The sequence below is a fragment of the Bos indicus genome, chromosome 12 (genome assembly GCF_029378745.1).
Source record: "Bos indicus isolate NIAB-ARS_2022 breed Sahiwal x Tharparkar chromosome 12, NIAB-ARS_B.indTharparkar_mat_pri_1.0, whole genome shotgun sequence".
In the NCBI taxonomy this organism is placed as follows: Eukaryota; Metazoa; Chordata; class Mammalia; order Artiodactyla; family Bovidae; genus Bos; species Bos indicus.
In genome coordinates this window covers 23,091,540-23,107,456 of record NC_091771.1, presented here as the reverse complement: position 1 = coordinate 23,107,456, position 15,917 = coordinate 23,091,540, and the positions used below count along the sequence as shown (strand labels likewise).

General features: G+C 42.4%; 1 protein-coding gene across 2 annotated transcripts in view; it reads right to left on the bottom strand.

Moving 5' to 3' along the window:
- Positions 1-3,110: 3,110 nt before the first annotated feature.
- PROSER1 (proline and serine rich 1) overlaps positions 3,111-15,917 on the bottom strand; it is a 30,357-nt gene continuing 17,550 nt past the window's right edge. For both annotated transcript variants that reach the window (XM_019971365.2, XM_019971366.2), the window contains 5 exons: positions 15,396-15,491; positions 11,023-11,067; positions 5,926-7,600; positions 5,102-5,252; positions 3,111-4,502 (listed from right to left, as the gene is read on the bottom strand). In XM_019971365.2, the coding sequence (XP_019826924.2) occupies positions 4,380-4,502; positions 5,102-5,252; positions 5,926-7,600; positions 11,023-11,067; positions 15,396-15,491 (2,090 nt within the window). In that variant the 3' untranslated portion in view covers positions 3,111-4,379. The remainder of the gene's footprint in view (positions 4,503-5,101; positions 5,253-5,925; positions 7,601-11,022; positions 11,068-15,395; positions 15,492-15,917) is intronic.

The window sequence follows — 15,917 nt, the reverse complement described above, 5'->3', positions numbered from 1 at the left end:
TGAAACATGTGAAATGTCATGTATGAAACGAGATGCCAGGCCAGGTTCAGTGCACGATGCTGGATGCTTGGGGCTGGTGCGCTGGGACAGCCCAGGGGGATGGTATGGGGAGGGGGGAGGGAGGAGGGTTCAGGAAAGGGAGCATGTGTATACCTGAAATTTGAAATTAAAATTAAAAAAAAAAAAATAAGAAAAAAGAATGAATAACTTAAAAATGAAAAAAAAAATAAAATAAAAACTTAGAAGTGCAAAAAAAAAAAAAAAAAAAAATCTTATTTCTATTCCTACTCTTGACAGACAGGATGATGTACCCTGAAGCACTAAATTTTATTTTCCTTGAACATTCATCTTGGAGCACAAAAGGGATCTACCTGAACACCCAGCCCACAGATTAGTCTACCCCTTAGAAACTATTCTATTGGATAGACATTTTAATTATGCAAATTTTATGATGCATGTGAAATAATACATACAATATTATAACAATAATATATGCAATTATATATCATGCTGCTGCTGCTAAGTTGCTTCAGTCGTGTCCGACTCTGTGCAACCCCATAGACGGCAGCCCACGAGCCCACGAGGTTCCCCCGTCCCTGGGATTCTCCAGGCAAGAACACTGGAGTGGGTTGCCATTTCCTTCTCCAATGCATGAAAGTGAAAAGTGAAAGTGAAGTTGCTCAGTCGTGTCCGACTCTTAGCGACCCCATGGACTGCGGCCCACCAGGCTCCTCCGTCCATGGGATTTTCCAGGCAAGAGTGCTGGAATGGGGTGCCATTGCCTTCTCCATATATCATGCATGTATGTGTATATTTATTGAATAAAATGAACAATGAATATACTATCCAACCTTAGAACGAGAACATTACCAACACCACAAGCTATTTGAATATTCTTTCCTAAGTCTCACCCCACCTCCCTATAACCACAATCCATAATTGTGTTCTCTCGCTTTTACAGTTTTTAAAATAATATACATATAGGACTTCTTTGGAGATCCAGTGATTTTCTGCTGTTGCTCATATTTGAAACTGGGATTGACTTTTGAATATAACAATCTGTAAATCTCACGAAGCATATATTTCTTTCCAATAATTATACCATTTACTTCTTTTTCTGTACCTTTCTATGCAAGCTAGGATGCTAGTAAAATGAGGAAATGCATTTTACTTGATCAGTCTCTGATTGTAAAAGGATATTTCTAAATTGTATAATTAAAAACTGTGTGTTATGCTTTTATAATTCCTTTACCTGATAGTCTCCTCCTTTTCCTAGTTTGCTGTGTGTATGTGAAACATTATGGTGATTAAGTTTTATCAGATTTTTTTTTTTACAGAGACTGAGAAAATTTTTTCTCTACTTGCTAATGTGTTGAATTGCACTTTTAGATTTCTTTTTAAAAATATTTATTTGGCTGCCCCAGGTCTTAGTTGTAGCCCTTGGGGTTGTCAGTCTTCACTGAGACACGCCAGATCTTTAGTTGTGGCATCTGGGATCTAGTTCCCTGACCAGGGATCAAACCTGCTCCTGCATTGGGAGTGTGGGAGCCACGAACCACCAGGAAGTCTCACACTTTTAGCTCTATGTTACTTTATCCTTGCTCTCCTCATGTAAATGCAACTTGATCGTGGTGTATCATATTGTTTAAGAATAATGCTCTGTATATGTAGCTCATGGGGCTTCCCTGCTGGTTCAGACGGTAAAGAGTCTGCCTGCAATGTGGGAGACTTGGGTTCAATTCCTGGGTCCAGAAGATCCCCTGGAGAAGGAAATGGCAACCCACTCCAGATTCTTGCCTGGGAAATCCCACGGACGGAGGAGCCTGGCAGGCAGTCCACGGGATCACAGAGTCGTACACGACTGAGCGACTTCACTTTCTTCTTCATTATGTAGCACGTATTTCGTTTTGATGTTTTACTCTCTTCTTGAAAAAGGTTGACTTACATTTTTCTTTCACACTATTCCAGCCTCAGTTTTTGTTTCAAGGTTATAATGTCTATAAGAATGTGTTGAGGGGTGTTTTTCTATTTTCTTGCAAGAGTCTGTTCAGTTGAACCTGCCTGAAAAATCATCTGAGCCTGCTTCTTTCTTTCTGTCTTCACTGTTGTGAAACCAACAGACAGGCAATCAGAGCTAACTAACACCTTGCTGTGTGCTTATTTCTTCCACTTTGCTGTGCTTTCTTTCTGGATGATTTTTTCTTATTCTATTTTCTCCTCCTCACCAATTAGGAGTTAAAAACACAACTTTTAACCCTTATCATAAAATTTTATTGGGCCTAATGTTTAAAAGTTAAACATTTATCATAAAGTCCCTCCTGAGTACAAGGACCCTGGGGATATGTTAACTTTGATCATTTTTCTCAACTTACTTTATATTGTCTATTATTTCATATGTTAATTGAACCAAATTTGACATTGTTTACTACTATTGTGTTACCTTTAAAAACAAAAAAGGCTCATTAAACTTGATTTGATGTTAAGTCTTCTCTAAAATTCTGGGACACTACTTTATAAAGGCAGATGAGACCCATCTAGCAAGCCAAGTGTAAAGCTTAAGATTAAACTTATGAGGGTTTCCCAGTGGTGCTGTGGTAAAGAATCTGCTTGCCAATGCAGGACACACATTATGATCAAACTTCCCAACCCAAGTTTGATCCTTGGGTTGGGAAGACCCCCTGGAGGAAGAAATGGCAATCTACTCCAGTACTCTTGTCTGGAAATATCCATGGACAGAGGAGCCTGGTGGGCTACAGTCCATGGGGTTACCAAGAGTCAGACACTACTGAGTGACTGAGCGCGCGCGCGCGCGCACACACACACACACACACACACACACACACACACACACACACACACACACACACACACACACACAGTGTAGACTCAAAAAGAACAAATAACAACTTCTAGTCTGTGCTGGAAGATAATTACAGCCATAAATAGTCCGTGTCAAGTGTCAGTTGTGTTTCAACATTCACGTGAGGTGTTAAGTGAGCATCAGTAGTAGACGCTGACTTCCAACTAAATTCAGACAAAAATGTCCTATATGTTAGCTCCAAGACAAAAACTTAAAATACTTATCCAAGCGCTGAATAAAACACATAAAATCTGTTGTATCCATAAAGTTTATTTTAAAAAACTGTTAAAAACTGACCATACAGGAATATTTATTAATATACTTAAAAAGTTTGTTCCCCATGTTGAAGGAAAATACATTAGCAACATCTTCTAGACACCGTCTTTATAAAAGTAAAACTTCTAGATGCTGAAATGTACCACAGTAGATTCTATAGTTCATACTTTTAATCACAGGATTGGAAATCATTCTTGCTACTCCCCCGATCCCCCTGAATGTGGCAGTTATTTTACTTAAATTAATGACATTCAATCATGTTATACTACCACAGGTCCTTAAGTAGAGTACACACTGCATATTTACTAACAGAGCCAAGTCTTCTCTATCTGTTGTCACATCATTATTTTAGATAAGCATTTGATTCTAAGTACAAATAGAAATACTACATCCCATGATTGTAAACATTCACCAAGAGCTTCCAGAGTACAATGAGTAATAGAGGTGGCCCAAGGGTCAGTCCAATGTTCCTCACTCACATTTGGATACTGCTGAGATTAAGAAATATGTTTTGAAGGCAAATTATCACAGGCCTTACTTGTATTTCTGTAAGAAAGTAGTTCTGGATATATATATATATATGTTTTTAGTTGAAAACACCTGAAAGTCATTCTAAGGACTATATGAAGCACCATTTTCACTTACCTGAAATACACTGGGTTAAATTCAGCAGTACATGTATGTTTGTTAATGTTAGGGGTTAAAAATAATGGTGGGTCTCAAGTTCCCTTTTGTGGATATATCTGGAATATGGATACTGAGTTCCAGCGATGCTAATAGGAACCACTTAAGCGTATCAAGGGTGGTAACTCCCCCAGGGCCACATGCAACCTGTAAGTCTGAGGCACGACCATTACGTCTGTCAGTGGATGCTGCACAGGCAGAGTTAAGGCTGTATTCGGCTAGAAAGAGTTCAACATCCTCTCTAGTAGTCCCCTACACCGCTCACGTACACCGTTCGAAATGTCATAGGGTGCAGGTGAAAAGTCCCCAAACACTTTTTAAAATACTATTCTCTGTACAATTTGTCATCAGTATATTTACATAGGGGAGTGTTCACACTTAAAAACATTTTTAAAGAATGCAACTGTGTTTTTTTTTTTAACTCTTATCACAGTTTCCCCAGGATCATCCTTAGCCCCATTTCCTGACTTCTGGCCAACTTCACATTTGTCAGACGGTTCACTGCGGTCCTCGGGCAATTCTCACGTTGCTCTGCAGGAGGATATGCGTTAAAATGTATTCACTGCCACCCACTCTGGGACAGGCCTGGCTGCAGAGAAAATGGTGTTCCTGGTGCTGAAGGGTAACTAGGAAACCCATCTGGCTGAGCTGGGTAGCTTTCCAGAGCTGACGCTGAGTGGACCTGACAGAAAGAAGAACACACAGGTGAGCAGAGTGCCAAATTCCATCAGGCCTGTGCTTGCTTTGGCCAGTCCCACTTTTTTCTTTCTTTAAAAGAAAAAAAAAAAAAAAATGCTGGGGCAAGGTAAGTCTGTTCAGTCTCCTGAAATTTTTAAGAAACATTCAGACTTCTTCAGATGGTAGAGGTGCATAGAAATGCCTTTAAAGTGTTTAACATTCTTTAAAAAAAGAACAGGTTTTCTGGAGAAAATTTGCCTCAATGGTCCACTACTTTAGCTTTAACTAAAGAAGACAAGCTAAAATTTAACTGTTACATCTAAAGATTCTGTATGTAAAAATCTCCAGACTGAGATTTAAAAGTCTCTAAGCAGAAAAAACACACAGATGAATATATTCTACCACCTCTGTTACTCTCCTGAAGGAAAACAAGGATAATTTGTAGATTTGGGAGAGGGAATTCATCATCAAATCTCCAGACATTCTGCTACGAGCCATTCTGGGTCAGTGCTGGAATACCACTATCTGTATGGCAAGGTTATCACTACAGAAGCTATGTTATACCTATTACCATCCTTATTTGCTCCAGGCAGGGCTGCTCACCTGCTGTAACAATGCTGACTGTGCAGCTGCATTATGCTGCAATTCCTGCAGGGATGACTGTGAGGGGTTCTGGGAAAATCCCGGGATGCCTGGGAGGGACAAGAGGCCTGGAAAAACTGAACTGCCTGCAGCTTGAAGTCCAGATGATAAGCTGAAACAGAGAGAATGGGTCAACATGCAAGACAGACATAAAAGCTATTGTTTCTACATCTGTCAAATACTATCTTAAGATGTTAAAAAACATCCTAGAAATTCTCTATTGTAAGGAATTAAAAATGTTTCACATAAGTCTTACGCACTGACGTAAAACTTACTTTCCATTATCAAGTCTATTATTCTGAATTCAGTGAGTTTATGTTTTGCTGTTTTGTCAACATAAATCACCAAATGCAAATCTTAAAAGTTATCTGAAAGTGAAAGTGAAGTCACTCAGTCGTGTCCGACTCTTTGTGACCCATGTACTATACTGGGCCAGGCTCCTCTGTCCATGAGATTCTCTAGGCAAGAATACTGGAGGGGGTTGCCATTTCCTTCTCCAGGGTATCTGCCTGACCCAGGGATCGAACCTGGGTCTCCCGCATTACACTCTTTACCATCTGAGCCACCAGGGAATCCCTGCTGATTATCTGAGCAGGCATTGATAGTTTATACATTTATCTCAAAAAGAAACAGGTTAAGATAAACATTTTAAGCCCTTTTAAGTGTCGGCCCAGAAAAAGATAATTTTGGGCCAACAATTCGCTTCTGACTCATTTTAACTTCGAGATCACGCACGATCAGTCGTGCGAAGAACCATCTCCCCTCTCTCCAGACCATGCACGTACCCGGCCTGCGCAACCAGAGCCGAGTTGAAATTGGAACTAAAGGCAGAGGCGAAGCCCGGGAGGACGGGCGCTGGAGACGGAGCAGTGGCGGCACCGGTGGCGGGCGGCTGCAGCCCCGGGAAGGCAGGCAGTGCGGGGGCCCCAGGGGCGCTGGAGACGGAGAAGCCGGGGTAGGAGGGTGCCGAGGCCGGCAGTGGGCCCTGTGCCACGGAGAAGAGTGAGGGCACGGCGGCTGGCAGGCTGAGGGGGAAGGCCGCGGCCGCCGAAGCAGGTGTCGGGGCCGAGAGTCCGGGGAGCGCAGGCGCTGCGGAGCCGGGGCCAGGGTGCGGAGGCGCCGCCGAGGTGGAGGCGGGGGCGGCGGGCGCGGAGACCGGGGGGTTGAGGGCTGGGGTGGCGGCCAGGGGGAAGCTGCTGGTCAGAGACGTGAATGGAGGCAGGGCCGTGAAGACTGGGGTGATGGGTGTGGAGGAGCCGTGCGGGGCCAGGGGCAGGGCGGGCAGGGCACTCGAGCCCGTCAGGGGCGCGCTCAGCCCCGGGAGGCCCGGCAGCGCGGGGTTAAGGCAGGATGGCAGGCTGATGGGCACCGAGGCCGCGGGGTATGCCCGGCCCAGGGCCCCAGAAAGGCCCAGCGCGCCCACGGCGGCGGCGGGGGCCGGGCCCTTGAAGGCTGAGGGCGTGGGGCTGGGGCTGGTGGGCTCCGTCTTGACCACCACCGGCAGGGTGGTGACGGCGGGAGTCGCGGGGCCGTGCGGGTGGGCGGCGGAGGAGCCGCAGCCCGCCGCGGCCAGCCCCGAGGAGGCCGAGGAGGGGGCGGCGGGTGTGGGTAGGGCGGGTGGCGTGGAGGCCGCCGCGCTGGCCACGGGCGAGGGCAGCCCGGGGAACAGCGCCAGGCCCGGCGTGGGCACCTGCGGTGGCCCGTAGCCCTTGTTAGGGGCTGAGCCCGGGAGGTCGGCGCCCTGGTTGGCCAGGGAGGAGAGCGAGGCCAGCCCACTGGTCACCGCGGAGGGCAGGGCGGAGGAGCTGATGAGGCTGGTATCGCTGGACGTCAGGAGGCCTTTCAGGGCGGACAGGAGGGGGCTGTTCACAGCCAGGGGACAGGCGACACCGGGAGCCGAGCCCCCGGCGATGACGGAGGGTGTCGGGTTGGACACGCCTTGGGACGCCGGCGTCAGGGTCAAGGGGAGCCCTGCGAAAACCGACGACAGTGAAGCGGAGTTGAGGTTGTTGGTGGCGGCAGCGGTAGAGGGGGCGGGGAAGGGGAGGCTGGTGAACGTTTCACTGGAAGCCGGAGTGGCCCGAGGCGCAGCCGTGGCCTGAGGGGCCGGGGCTGGGAGGGTGGGAGGACCTGGCAGGGGAACGAGGCCAGAAAACACGGAAGGAACGGGCGTGGCCGTGGTGCTGTGGACAGAGGTCACTGCGGTGGCCGGCAGCGAAGGCGTCCTGATCACCGTGGGATTCGGCGTCATGGGCTGAGGCGGGTGAATGGCGGAGACCTGCCCCGGGAACACAGGAAGGACGGTATTCGCCAAGTTCATCCCTGGGAGGCTGGCGGTGGCCGACGCTGATGGATGAGTTCCTGCCTTGATGGGGGAAGCCGTAGGAACCGGAGTTGCAGCGGGTGTCGAGGGATTGGAGCCATGCGGGGGAAAGAGTTGACTGGCTGGGGTGGAGAATGCTGCGTTGGAAGAGGAGGAGAGGCAAGAGGTTATCATCACGGCTGAGAGTTCAAATGTTAACTCAAAAGAAAATGGATAAAAGTTTATGTAATATTTAACAGATGTCAAAGAAAAACCAATGACAGGTTTAAGAGGCTACTGCAGTGTACACATTGCTGGATTCCATTTTCACCAGGCAGCCTCGGTTAGATCCTGCAGAGTTCTGGACTCTGATCAGCACAGCCTTCCCGTTCACAGTGAGGAAGCCTTGACAAGTGAGCAAATAAAACTTTCCTTTCCTAGCTTCCCAATTTTAAAAAAATTCAAAGAATTTATTTTGTGATTAGTGTTGGTGTACTCATTCTCTCAGGCTACTTGTCTAGAGCAGTATTACAAGTCATTTCCTCTCTGAAGAGCTGTCAGGACATCATCCCCTCTAGAGGCACACAAGGTGATCGAGTATACTCAGGCCATCTCTGCAGTATTCTTGGTTGCCACTGTGGGAGTTGATTACCAAAATCTCTACAGATTTTCCCCCAAGCACTTTCTCATACTGACTCCTCTTAACCTCTAACTTTACTTGGTTTGTCCTAGGCTTTAGGGGCAAAAGCCATATCAAGTTCATCTTTAGTCTTCACACCTAGCCCAGGGCCTGGCATTTATGTGTTTAGTTAAGTGTTTGCTGCGCTGGATACCTCACGATTACTTCAGCTACAGTTCTCAAACCCACCCAAAGACTTATTCTCAAAACTTCTATAGTACTTCTATTCTGATAAACTCTACAAATAATACAAGCATTTTGGGAATGCCTGGGATTCCCTCCTGAATCAATAAATGAAAACCTTAGCTTCTGATCTTGTTGGTGCCAAATGGAATGCAAGACTTAGGTAGTTAATGTCATAATGACACCTACCGTCCATGCTATATTCACACTGAAGTCTGTTTCAGTTGTAAATAGAGAATGTTCCCTTTGCAGTGATAATCAACTGAAAGACCTTTTCATGGACTAAGACTTCACTTTTTAAATCTACGCATAATAAAGACTCTGGACATAAGGAAGCTGACATGGTCCATAAAGTGATGCACTGTGTTAATTACAGATGGAGAAAGGACCACAGGACAAGAATGGAGGAAGCCCACATCCACGTAATGCATTTGTACTAAGTGATGGCCAAAGGGTGCTGCACTGGGCTGAACAAATTTTACAGCTGTTTTAGACAATCAATATGGGAGGAGAATCGACAAATAGTAAAACATAAATATATAAACATTAAACTCAAAAGATTTGTGAGTAAGTGAAGTCGCTCAGTTGTGTCCGACTCTTTGGGACCCCATGGACTGTAGCCTACCAGGCTTCTCCGTCCATGGGATTTTCCAGGCAAGGGTACTGGAGTGGGGTGCCATTTCCTTCTCCACAAAAGATCTGTAGTTCATACCATATTCATATCATGAGCCGTAATCTAGTTTCAAGAAAATCACTATCATTTTAAATTGAGAGTACATATGAAAATAGGTTTGTAGCTCTGTATTCCATTTGTTTTATAAAAACTAGAAGCACAAGGAATATATGCCTAGTTTCGTGTTTGTAAATAATGTACCAAAAAATGATTTAGGTTAACATTGGGTGGGAAACATCTGGTGGGGAAAACATTTGAGAATTCCCTGTCTTATTTAACTTCATGCTGAGGACCATGTAGTTAATGACAGATGGCAAGGGAAAGCCAAGCTTCCCACAGTGTTCTTTATAGCAACCTCTGCTGGAGAGCTTTACGTATAATGACACAAAAGCCACGCACTATTAATCACAGTGCCTGCAGTCAAAGTGGAACAAAACAAAAATGAACCCCCCCACCCCTCAAAACCATACCATGGGAAATAACACTTTCCTTTTGTGGGAAATACCACAAAACACGATGTGTTAGATCCTGTGCTAAGTACTTTACACCCATCATTTCATTTGTCCTCATATAACCCTGACAGGCACTGATATCCCCATTTTAGAGATGGGCAATCCCAGGCTTAGTGTGATTAAGTCATTTGTTAAAAGATCATGCAGCTATTGAGCGGTGTTCAAAGGACATAAAGTTTCAGTTATGAAAGATGAGTGAGTTCTAGAAATTAGCTGTACAACACCATGCCTCCAGTTAACAATACTATACTGTGTACTTAAAAATTGGTTACAAGGGTAGATCTCAATAAGAGATCTTACCACAGTGATATCAATAATGATGATGATAAACAGGTCATGCAGCTATGAAGTGACAGAACCAAGACTTCAGCAAGGTCTGTCATACTTGTGTTCTTAAGCACTATACTTGTTTTGTAATATGGTTCAAAAAGGAAAAACAATCTTAAGTATGCTAACATAACACAGCAAAGGAAAAGCAAAGTGTGCTCTTCCAATAAAGGTGCTGATGATACTTAATCTGTTTATTCTCTTTAAAAACAGATCTATTAACAAAGCTGAGCATAAAGGCTGAAGTTTCCTTAATCTCCCTTTGCTAGAAGCTAAATCAGCTGCTCAAGGTTACAAAACCAGGTGGTACCAGAGCCAGGATCAAATACTATTATGTCCTGACGTCTCACTTAGGGTCTTTTCCTCCCTGCTATGCTACTGCCTTAGAAATTACCAGCTAAAAAGCACTGTTGCCACACATTCTCGGGGAATGGAATTCTCCCAAGATTCCTACCTGTGCACTGCGATGCTCAGATTCATGTGCTACTCTGCTACGTGAGAACTGGTCCCAGGTTTTGTCTCAAAGCAGACAGCATCTCTTTACTGAGCACACATATCCTCCACTATGGGGAGGGGAAAACATCACAGAGCCGCTGCCATGTGGAGGCCTTGCCTCACCTTCACCTGCTGGTTGCGCTTCCTGCTCTGCTGCCCCTTCGTCAACTCTTTCTTCTTTCCTTACGTTAAATTACACTACTCTGAATACTTATTGAAATAACTAAGTCTAAAAGATCTATTTGACACAGCATTTGTCAAAAAAGGGTTTTTATCAAAAAGAAATGTTGTTTATATATTTAAGAAAATGAGGCTTCGAATATCATACAATGTGAAGTGAATGCAGATATAATGCCACATAGCACTGAGACGGCTTCAAAGTTTTACAAACTGCAACAGAGACATATAATTATTTTTAAATCCAGTTAATATGGATTTCAAAGCTTTCTTAGATGATTCTGTAAGATAGACATTTTATAGATTATATTTTATATATTGCATGCAATGTCCTTAAAATGTACCACCATCAAAATTTCACTTTCTAATAAAATGTATCACTCTTAAAGTCACTTTTAGCAAGCATTGATTAATTAAATTTTTTAACCAGGAACTTTCCCTAAAGCATAAAGATTTCAAATACACTCAAACTCAAATTGATCTCAGTGGAAAACAGAGCAGGCAGCCAGGACAGACATCAAATTTGGTGCTTACCTTGATTCTGTGTAGGTTTTGACTGACTGGAGAGGTCTTCATTCTCTATGAGAAAATAAATAAATAAATAAAACTTGATTTCCAGCTTTAATCAAATTATTCACCATCATAATAATCAGAGACTGGGGTAAAAGAAAAAAAATCCAGAATATGTTATGTATACTGTGTTAGGAAAAACAATATATGCCTATTAAAAAAAAAGGAAATAAACAAAAATCATAGTAGTAACTATAGGAAGACTGCAAGGATTATGAGCAATTGTCCCCACCACTTCTCCATATCGGGCTTTAAGCAAACACTGTTGTTTTATAGATTCATTTAAGAAGGCTTTTCGGAAAGATGGTGGAAGGCCTGGTGTGCGTCTAGGAGGGAGTGCAGTAGGAGTGCAGACAGGAGCCACTGTCACCGGCTAAGCTGACAAGCACTGCTGGGCACCATGCCTACAGTGCAGGGGAGGCCTGGAAGGGGAGGTGGGCGCTGAGGGCAGGATCCACTGCCGCCCGAGGGGCCAATCTCACAAGGTGGGTGCGTCACCAAGCAAACAGAGAGAAAGTGGCTCTGTCCACTGCTGTACTCAGTTCTAGAAAAGGCCCCACGCTAGGAGATGTCAGGGGGAACTGCCCGAGCTGAAGCCATGAGACCAACAGCCTAAAGCACACCCTCTCCAGCCCCATGGGAAAGGACCCATCTTACCAAGCCATTATTCAGAGATACAGTGGCAAACAAATGACCTCTCGTGGCTTGTCAGTAACTGCCCAAGAAAGCATCAGTGTGACAGGCGTAAAGTGCAAAAAGGGAACCCACAAGCCCTGACACAGAGAGTAAAAAAGATCAAGCTTGTTTAAGGGACTTGAGTACCAATAAACTTAGACAGTGTCTATCCAGAGATTTAATGGAAGAAAAAGAACTTTAAAATCCTGTAATGCAAATGAAGAATATATACACACATAATATTGTAAGAAAACAAGCAGAGAAGCTGAAGATTTTAGATATAAAAATCTACTCCAAGTTAATAAGTGCAAAGAATGGTGAAGATCAGAAATAACACTACTGAAAGCTAAATTACATAGTTGAAATTAAAAGTTCCATTTAAGATGACAAAAAAAAATTTTTTTAAGTACTGAATGACTAGCTAAGAGACTTAGAACAAATACACTGAAAAATAAGAGTACTAGAAGGAGAAAAAAGAGATAAAATACCATTAATTAAAGGAATATAAAGACAAAATTTTCCAAAGCTTTAAAGACTTGAGTTTTCACATCTAAAGGGCTTACAGAGTTCTAGAAAGGATTAACCATAAGATCCACACCTAAATATCCTGGTGAAATATCTGAACTCCAAGACTAAAGACATTTGTGAACTCTAAAGATAAGGAATGTCTTCTTTGTAAGTTTATAGAAAGAGACTAAGGGTCTCATAAAGAAAATTAGTGAGAATTGGGTTTCTCATCTATAATCCTACAGCTCTACCCTTTTTGAAAAAGCTAATTAGAGAAATTTTCTACTAAAAGAAAATTAGAGTGAGTATATGAGGACAGGGCATCAAAGAGAAGTCACAAAGTTAAGAAGCCATGAGTTCAGAGGCACAGAAGGAAAAATGTATTCCATCAAGAGACACAAATTGATGATTAAGGAGAGGCTGTATGGAAGTCAACGGTGGGATGCAGGACAGCTGTTTTTACTTTCTGTACACTGACAATCACTAAGAATATGAAGATGGTCACTAGTGATATTTAAAGATAGAAATTCTAAGTTTGAGTAGGAGCAAGGAAAGAAAAGTTTTTAAAAAATTTTAAAGCAATGTGAATGAATTCAAGTAAACAAAAATAAGAAAAATGAAAAACTTGGATAAAAGAATAATAATGAGCATAAAAATAAAATGGAAGGACTAAGAACAAATATGCAATTTTTATGAATATCTGAAACCCCTATTAAGTCTCTTCCCCACTGGTTTACAAAAATCAGATTCTAGTATATATCATAATATTAAAAATAAAGATACAGGCAAAAGACTTCTGAAAAATGAAAACAAAAAAGAAGTGTGGACCCAATAAGGGTCAATTCCCAATAAGGCTGGGGTGGGTGGGGCGGGGAGGGCAGGCAGCTTACTTATACTCAGTAAAGTATAAGTCAGCTGACATTTTATACCCAGAAGAGACTTTCAAAGAAAAAACTAAAATAGGAAATCAGTAACAAGCAGCTACAAATAAAATATCCATTTATAATTGTAACAAAAAAATTCCTCTAAAATTCCTAGATACAAACCTAAGGCAAAAAACCTATATGAAGAAAACTACAAAATCTTCTTGAAAGCAGCAGAAATTAACACATTGTAAATCAGCTATAACTCAAATAAACCTCCCCCACCCCCAAAAAACACTTACTGCAAGCAATAACATAAGGCCTGGAGAAACACTACCACTTGCCATGATTTAAAGACACACACACATATATATATAATTAAATGGTAAAATTTAATATCATAAAAAAGTCATCTCTTCAAATTACTATGTAACTATAAATACATAAATTCAACTCTTTTCTAATTGCATAAGGTGATCTTAAAAGTTCACATGGAAGAATCAATTTCCAAAAGTGGGTAAGAAAGATACGAAAATACAGTGAGAGAAAGCTAGCTTTATTAGATGTCAGAATACACTGTAAATCTGCTAATTAAATCAATATAGTATCATCGCAACATAAAGTAACTAGATTGGAACAGAATAAAGAGCCCAGATTTAGAGCCATGTGTGTAAATGAAAACTTAAGATAAATGTATTCTTTCAAAGCAGCAGGGAAAACAGATTAGTTAATAAACAGTGCTGGCATGGACGGACCGACTACTGTCTGGAAAAAAAAATTAAGATAACCCTCTACTTCACCCGACATGAAAATGAATTCCAGATGGAGTAGGAATCTTAGAAGACCCAGACTACCTGGCCTACCTACTTAGGGTTAAAAATACCTGACTAAGGTAACATGGTTCCAGCTCTTCTTCCACAACCTCTGTCTGTCTACACAAAAATGTAAAACCCTAAGGTTAAAACATACTGTGAATAAGGGCAAGAAATAAAATGACAGATTTTAGAAAAAAGATTTTGCAACTTTAATCAGAGTACTCATGGCAAACACCAAAGCCATTCTGACTAGAAAAAAAGAATTTATTAAACTTTAGTAAGTAACTCTGAATCCTGGGGAAGGGCAAAAGTAAATTAAGACAGAACTTAATTTCAGTTCTAGCCCTACCCTACACACATACAGAAATAAATGGCAAGTAAATGAAAAGCTATACACTTAAAAACAATCATTACAACAGTAATTAGAGAATACAGATGTTGCTGCACTTCTGGGTTGGGGAAGGGTTTCCTAAACAAGACAAAATTCAGGAGAGTCAAATCAAATAGCCGAATGAAATAAACTTTTGTAAAAGACAGACAAAAGAAGGCATCAGCTGAATCAGTCTATCAGATTGGCAAAAATAAAACAAAAAACCTGTTATCATTCCATTTCAAAAGGGTGTGAGAAATGGTATGCTCATATACCCTCACTGGCTGGTATAAACAGGTGCAGTCTTTTGGGGGAACAATTTGACAACATAGAAAAAAACATTTACACTTCATATCCTGAGTTCCCAATGGGCCCAAAGGAAAGGCTGGCCTGGAAAGTGTGTGGGCAGGCTCAGCGCTTCTGAGCACCTTCTAACAAGCCTTTCCTCCCCACGGCAGACACAAGGTGCCCTAAGAGCGACGCTCGCCAGGTCAGTGATGCTCTTCCACTCCCTGTCAGCGTCCGACTCAGGAGAAATGGTTCTGTTTCTACGGCCTGGTCATGTTCACACTTACCTCAACATAATAAAGGCCATATGCTACAAACCTACAGCTAACCTCATACTCCATGGTGAAAAGTTGAAACCATTTCCTCTAAGATCGGGAACAAGACAAGGATGTCCACTCTCTCCACTTTTATTCAATATAGTTTCGGAAGTCCTAGCCATGGCAATCAGAGAAGAAAAAGAAGTAAAGGGAATCCCAGTTGGAAAATAAGTTGTTAAACTGTCACTGATTGCAGATGACATGATACTTACTATACACAGAAGACCCTACATAGATGCTGATCCTAAAGATGCTACCAGAAGATGACCAGAACTCATCAGTGGATTTGGTAAAGCTGCAGGCTACAAAATTAACACACAGAAATCTGTTGCATGTGGACCGAGACCACTCTAGTGGAGCCTGGATGTCACACACTCGGCTCCATCAGCAGGCTTGGGGGCTGTGCTCCCTGTTAGGACAATAACACACCACACATCTGTCCCCCCGAATGTAAGGTGAGAAAGTTATTGCCTTTTAACACCCCATAACAACCTGATTTTACCTGCTGCTACTGGATTAGGAGTATATGGAGGTGGCGGGGGCACTCCTGGAGCTATGACGTTGGCTAACGGTACCAGACCTGCATTGTTATAAGCACCTAAAATAAAAATATAATAGAAAAAAAAAGTACAATTTAGCATCATTCCGAGTTCAAGCTGTATTGACACAGCCACCGACTTTATTTCTAAAACTGTGTCATCTAGTACAGTTGCGTTTTACATGGAGGCTTGTGTGAAGTGAGCTCGAATTAGACAAGCAGAGACTTCTATTTCCAGTGCAGGCTCGCTCCAGGCCTAACTCACTGAAGGGCACGGTGGGCAGAACCTGCCAGATGTGTATGATTTGCCTTTTATGTCAAGCACACACACTTGGCCCTTTCAAGTTAAATGCACTAATGATGTCTTTGAATACCAACTATCAAAAAAGGGATTCAAGATGATTTACCCATAAGCAAAAGCTTATATAAATAAGTAACAATGAAAAAAAAAATCTACAATTAATTTATCAAAAGGAAAATATCCTA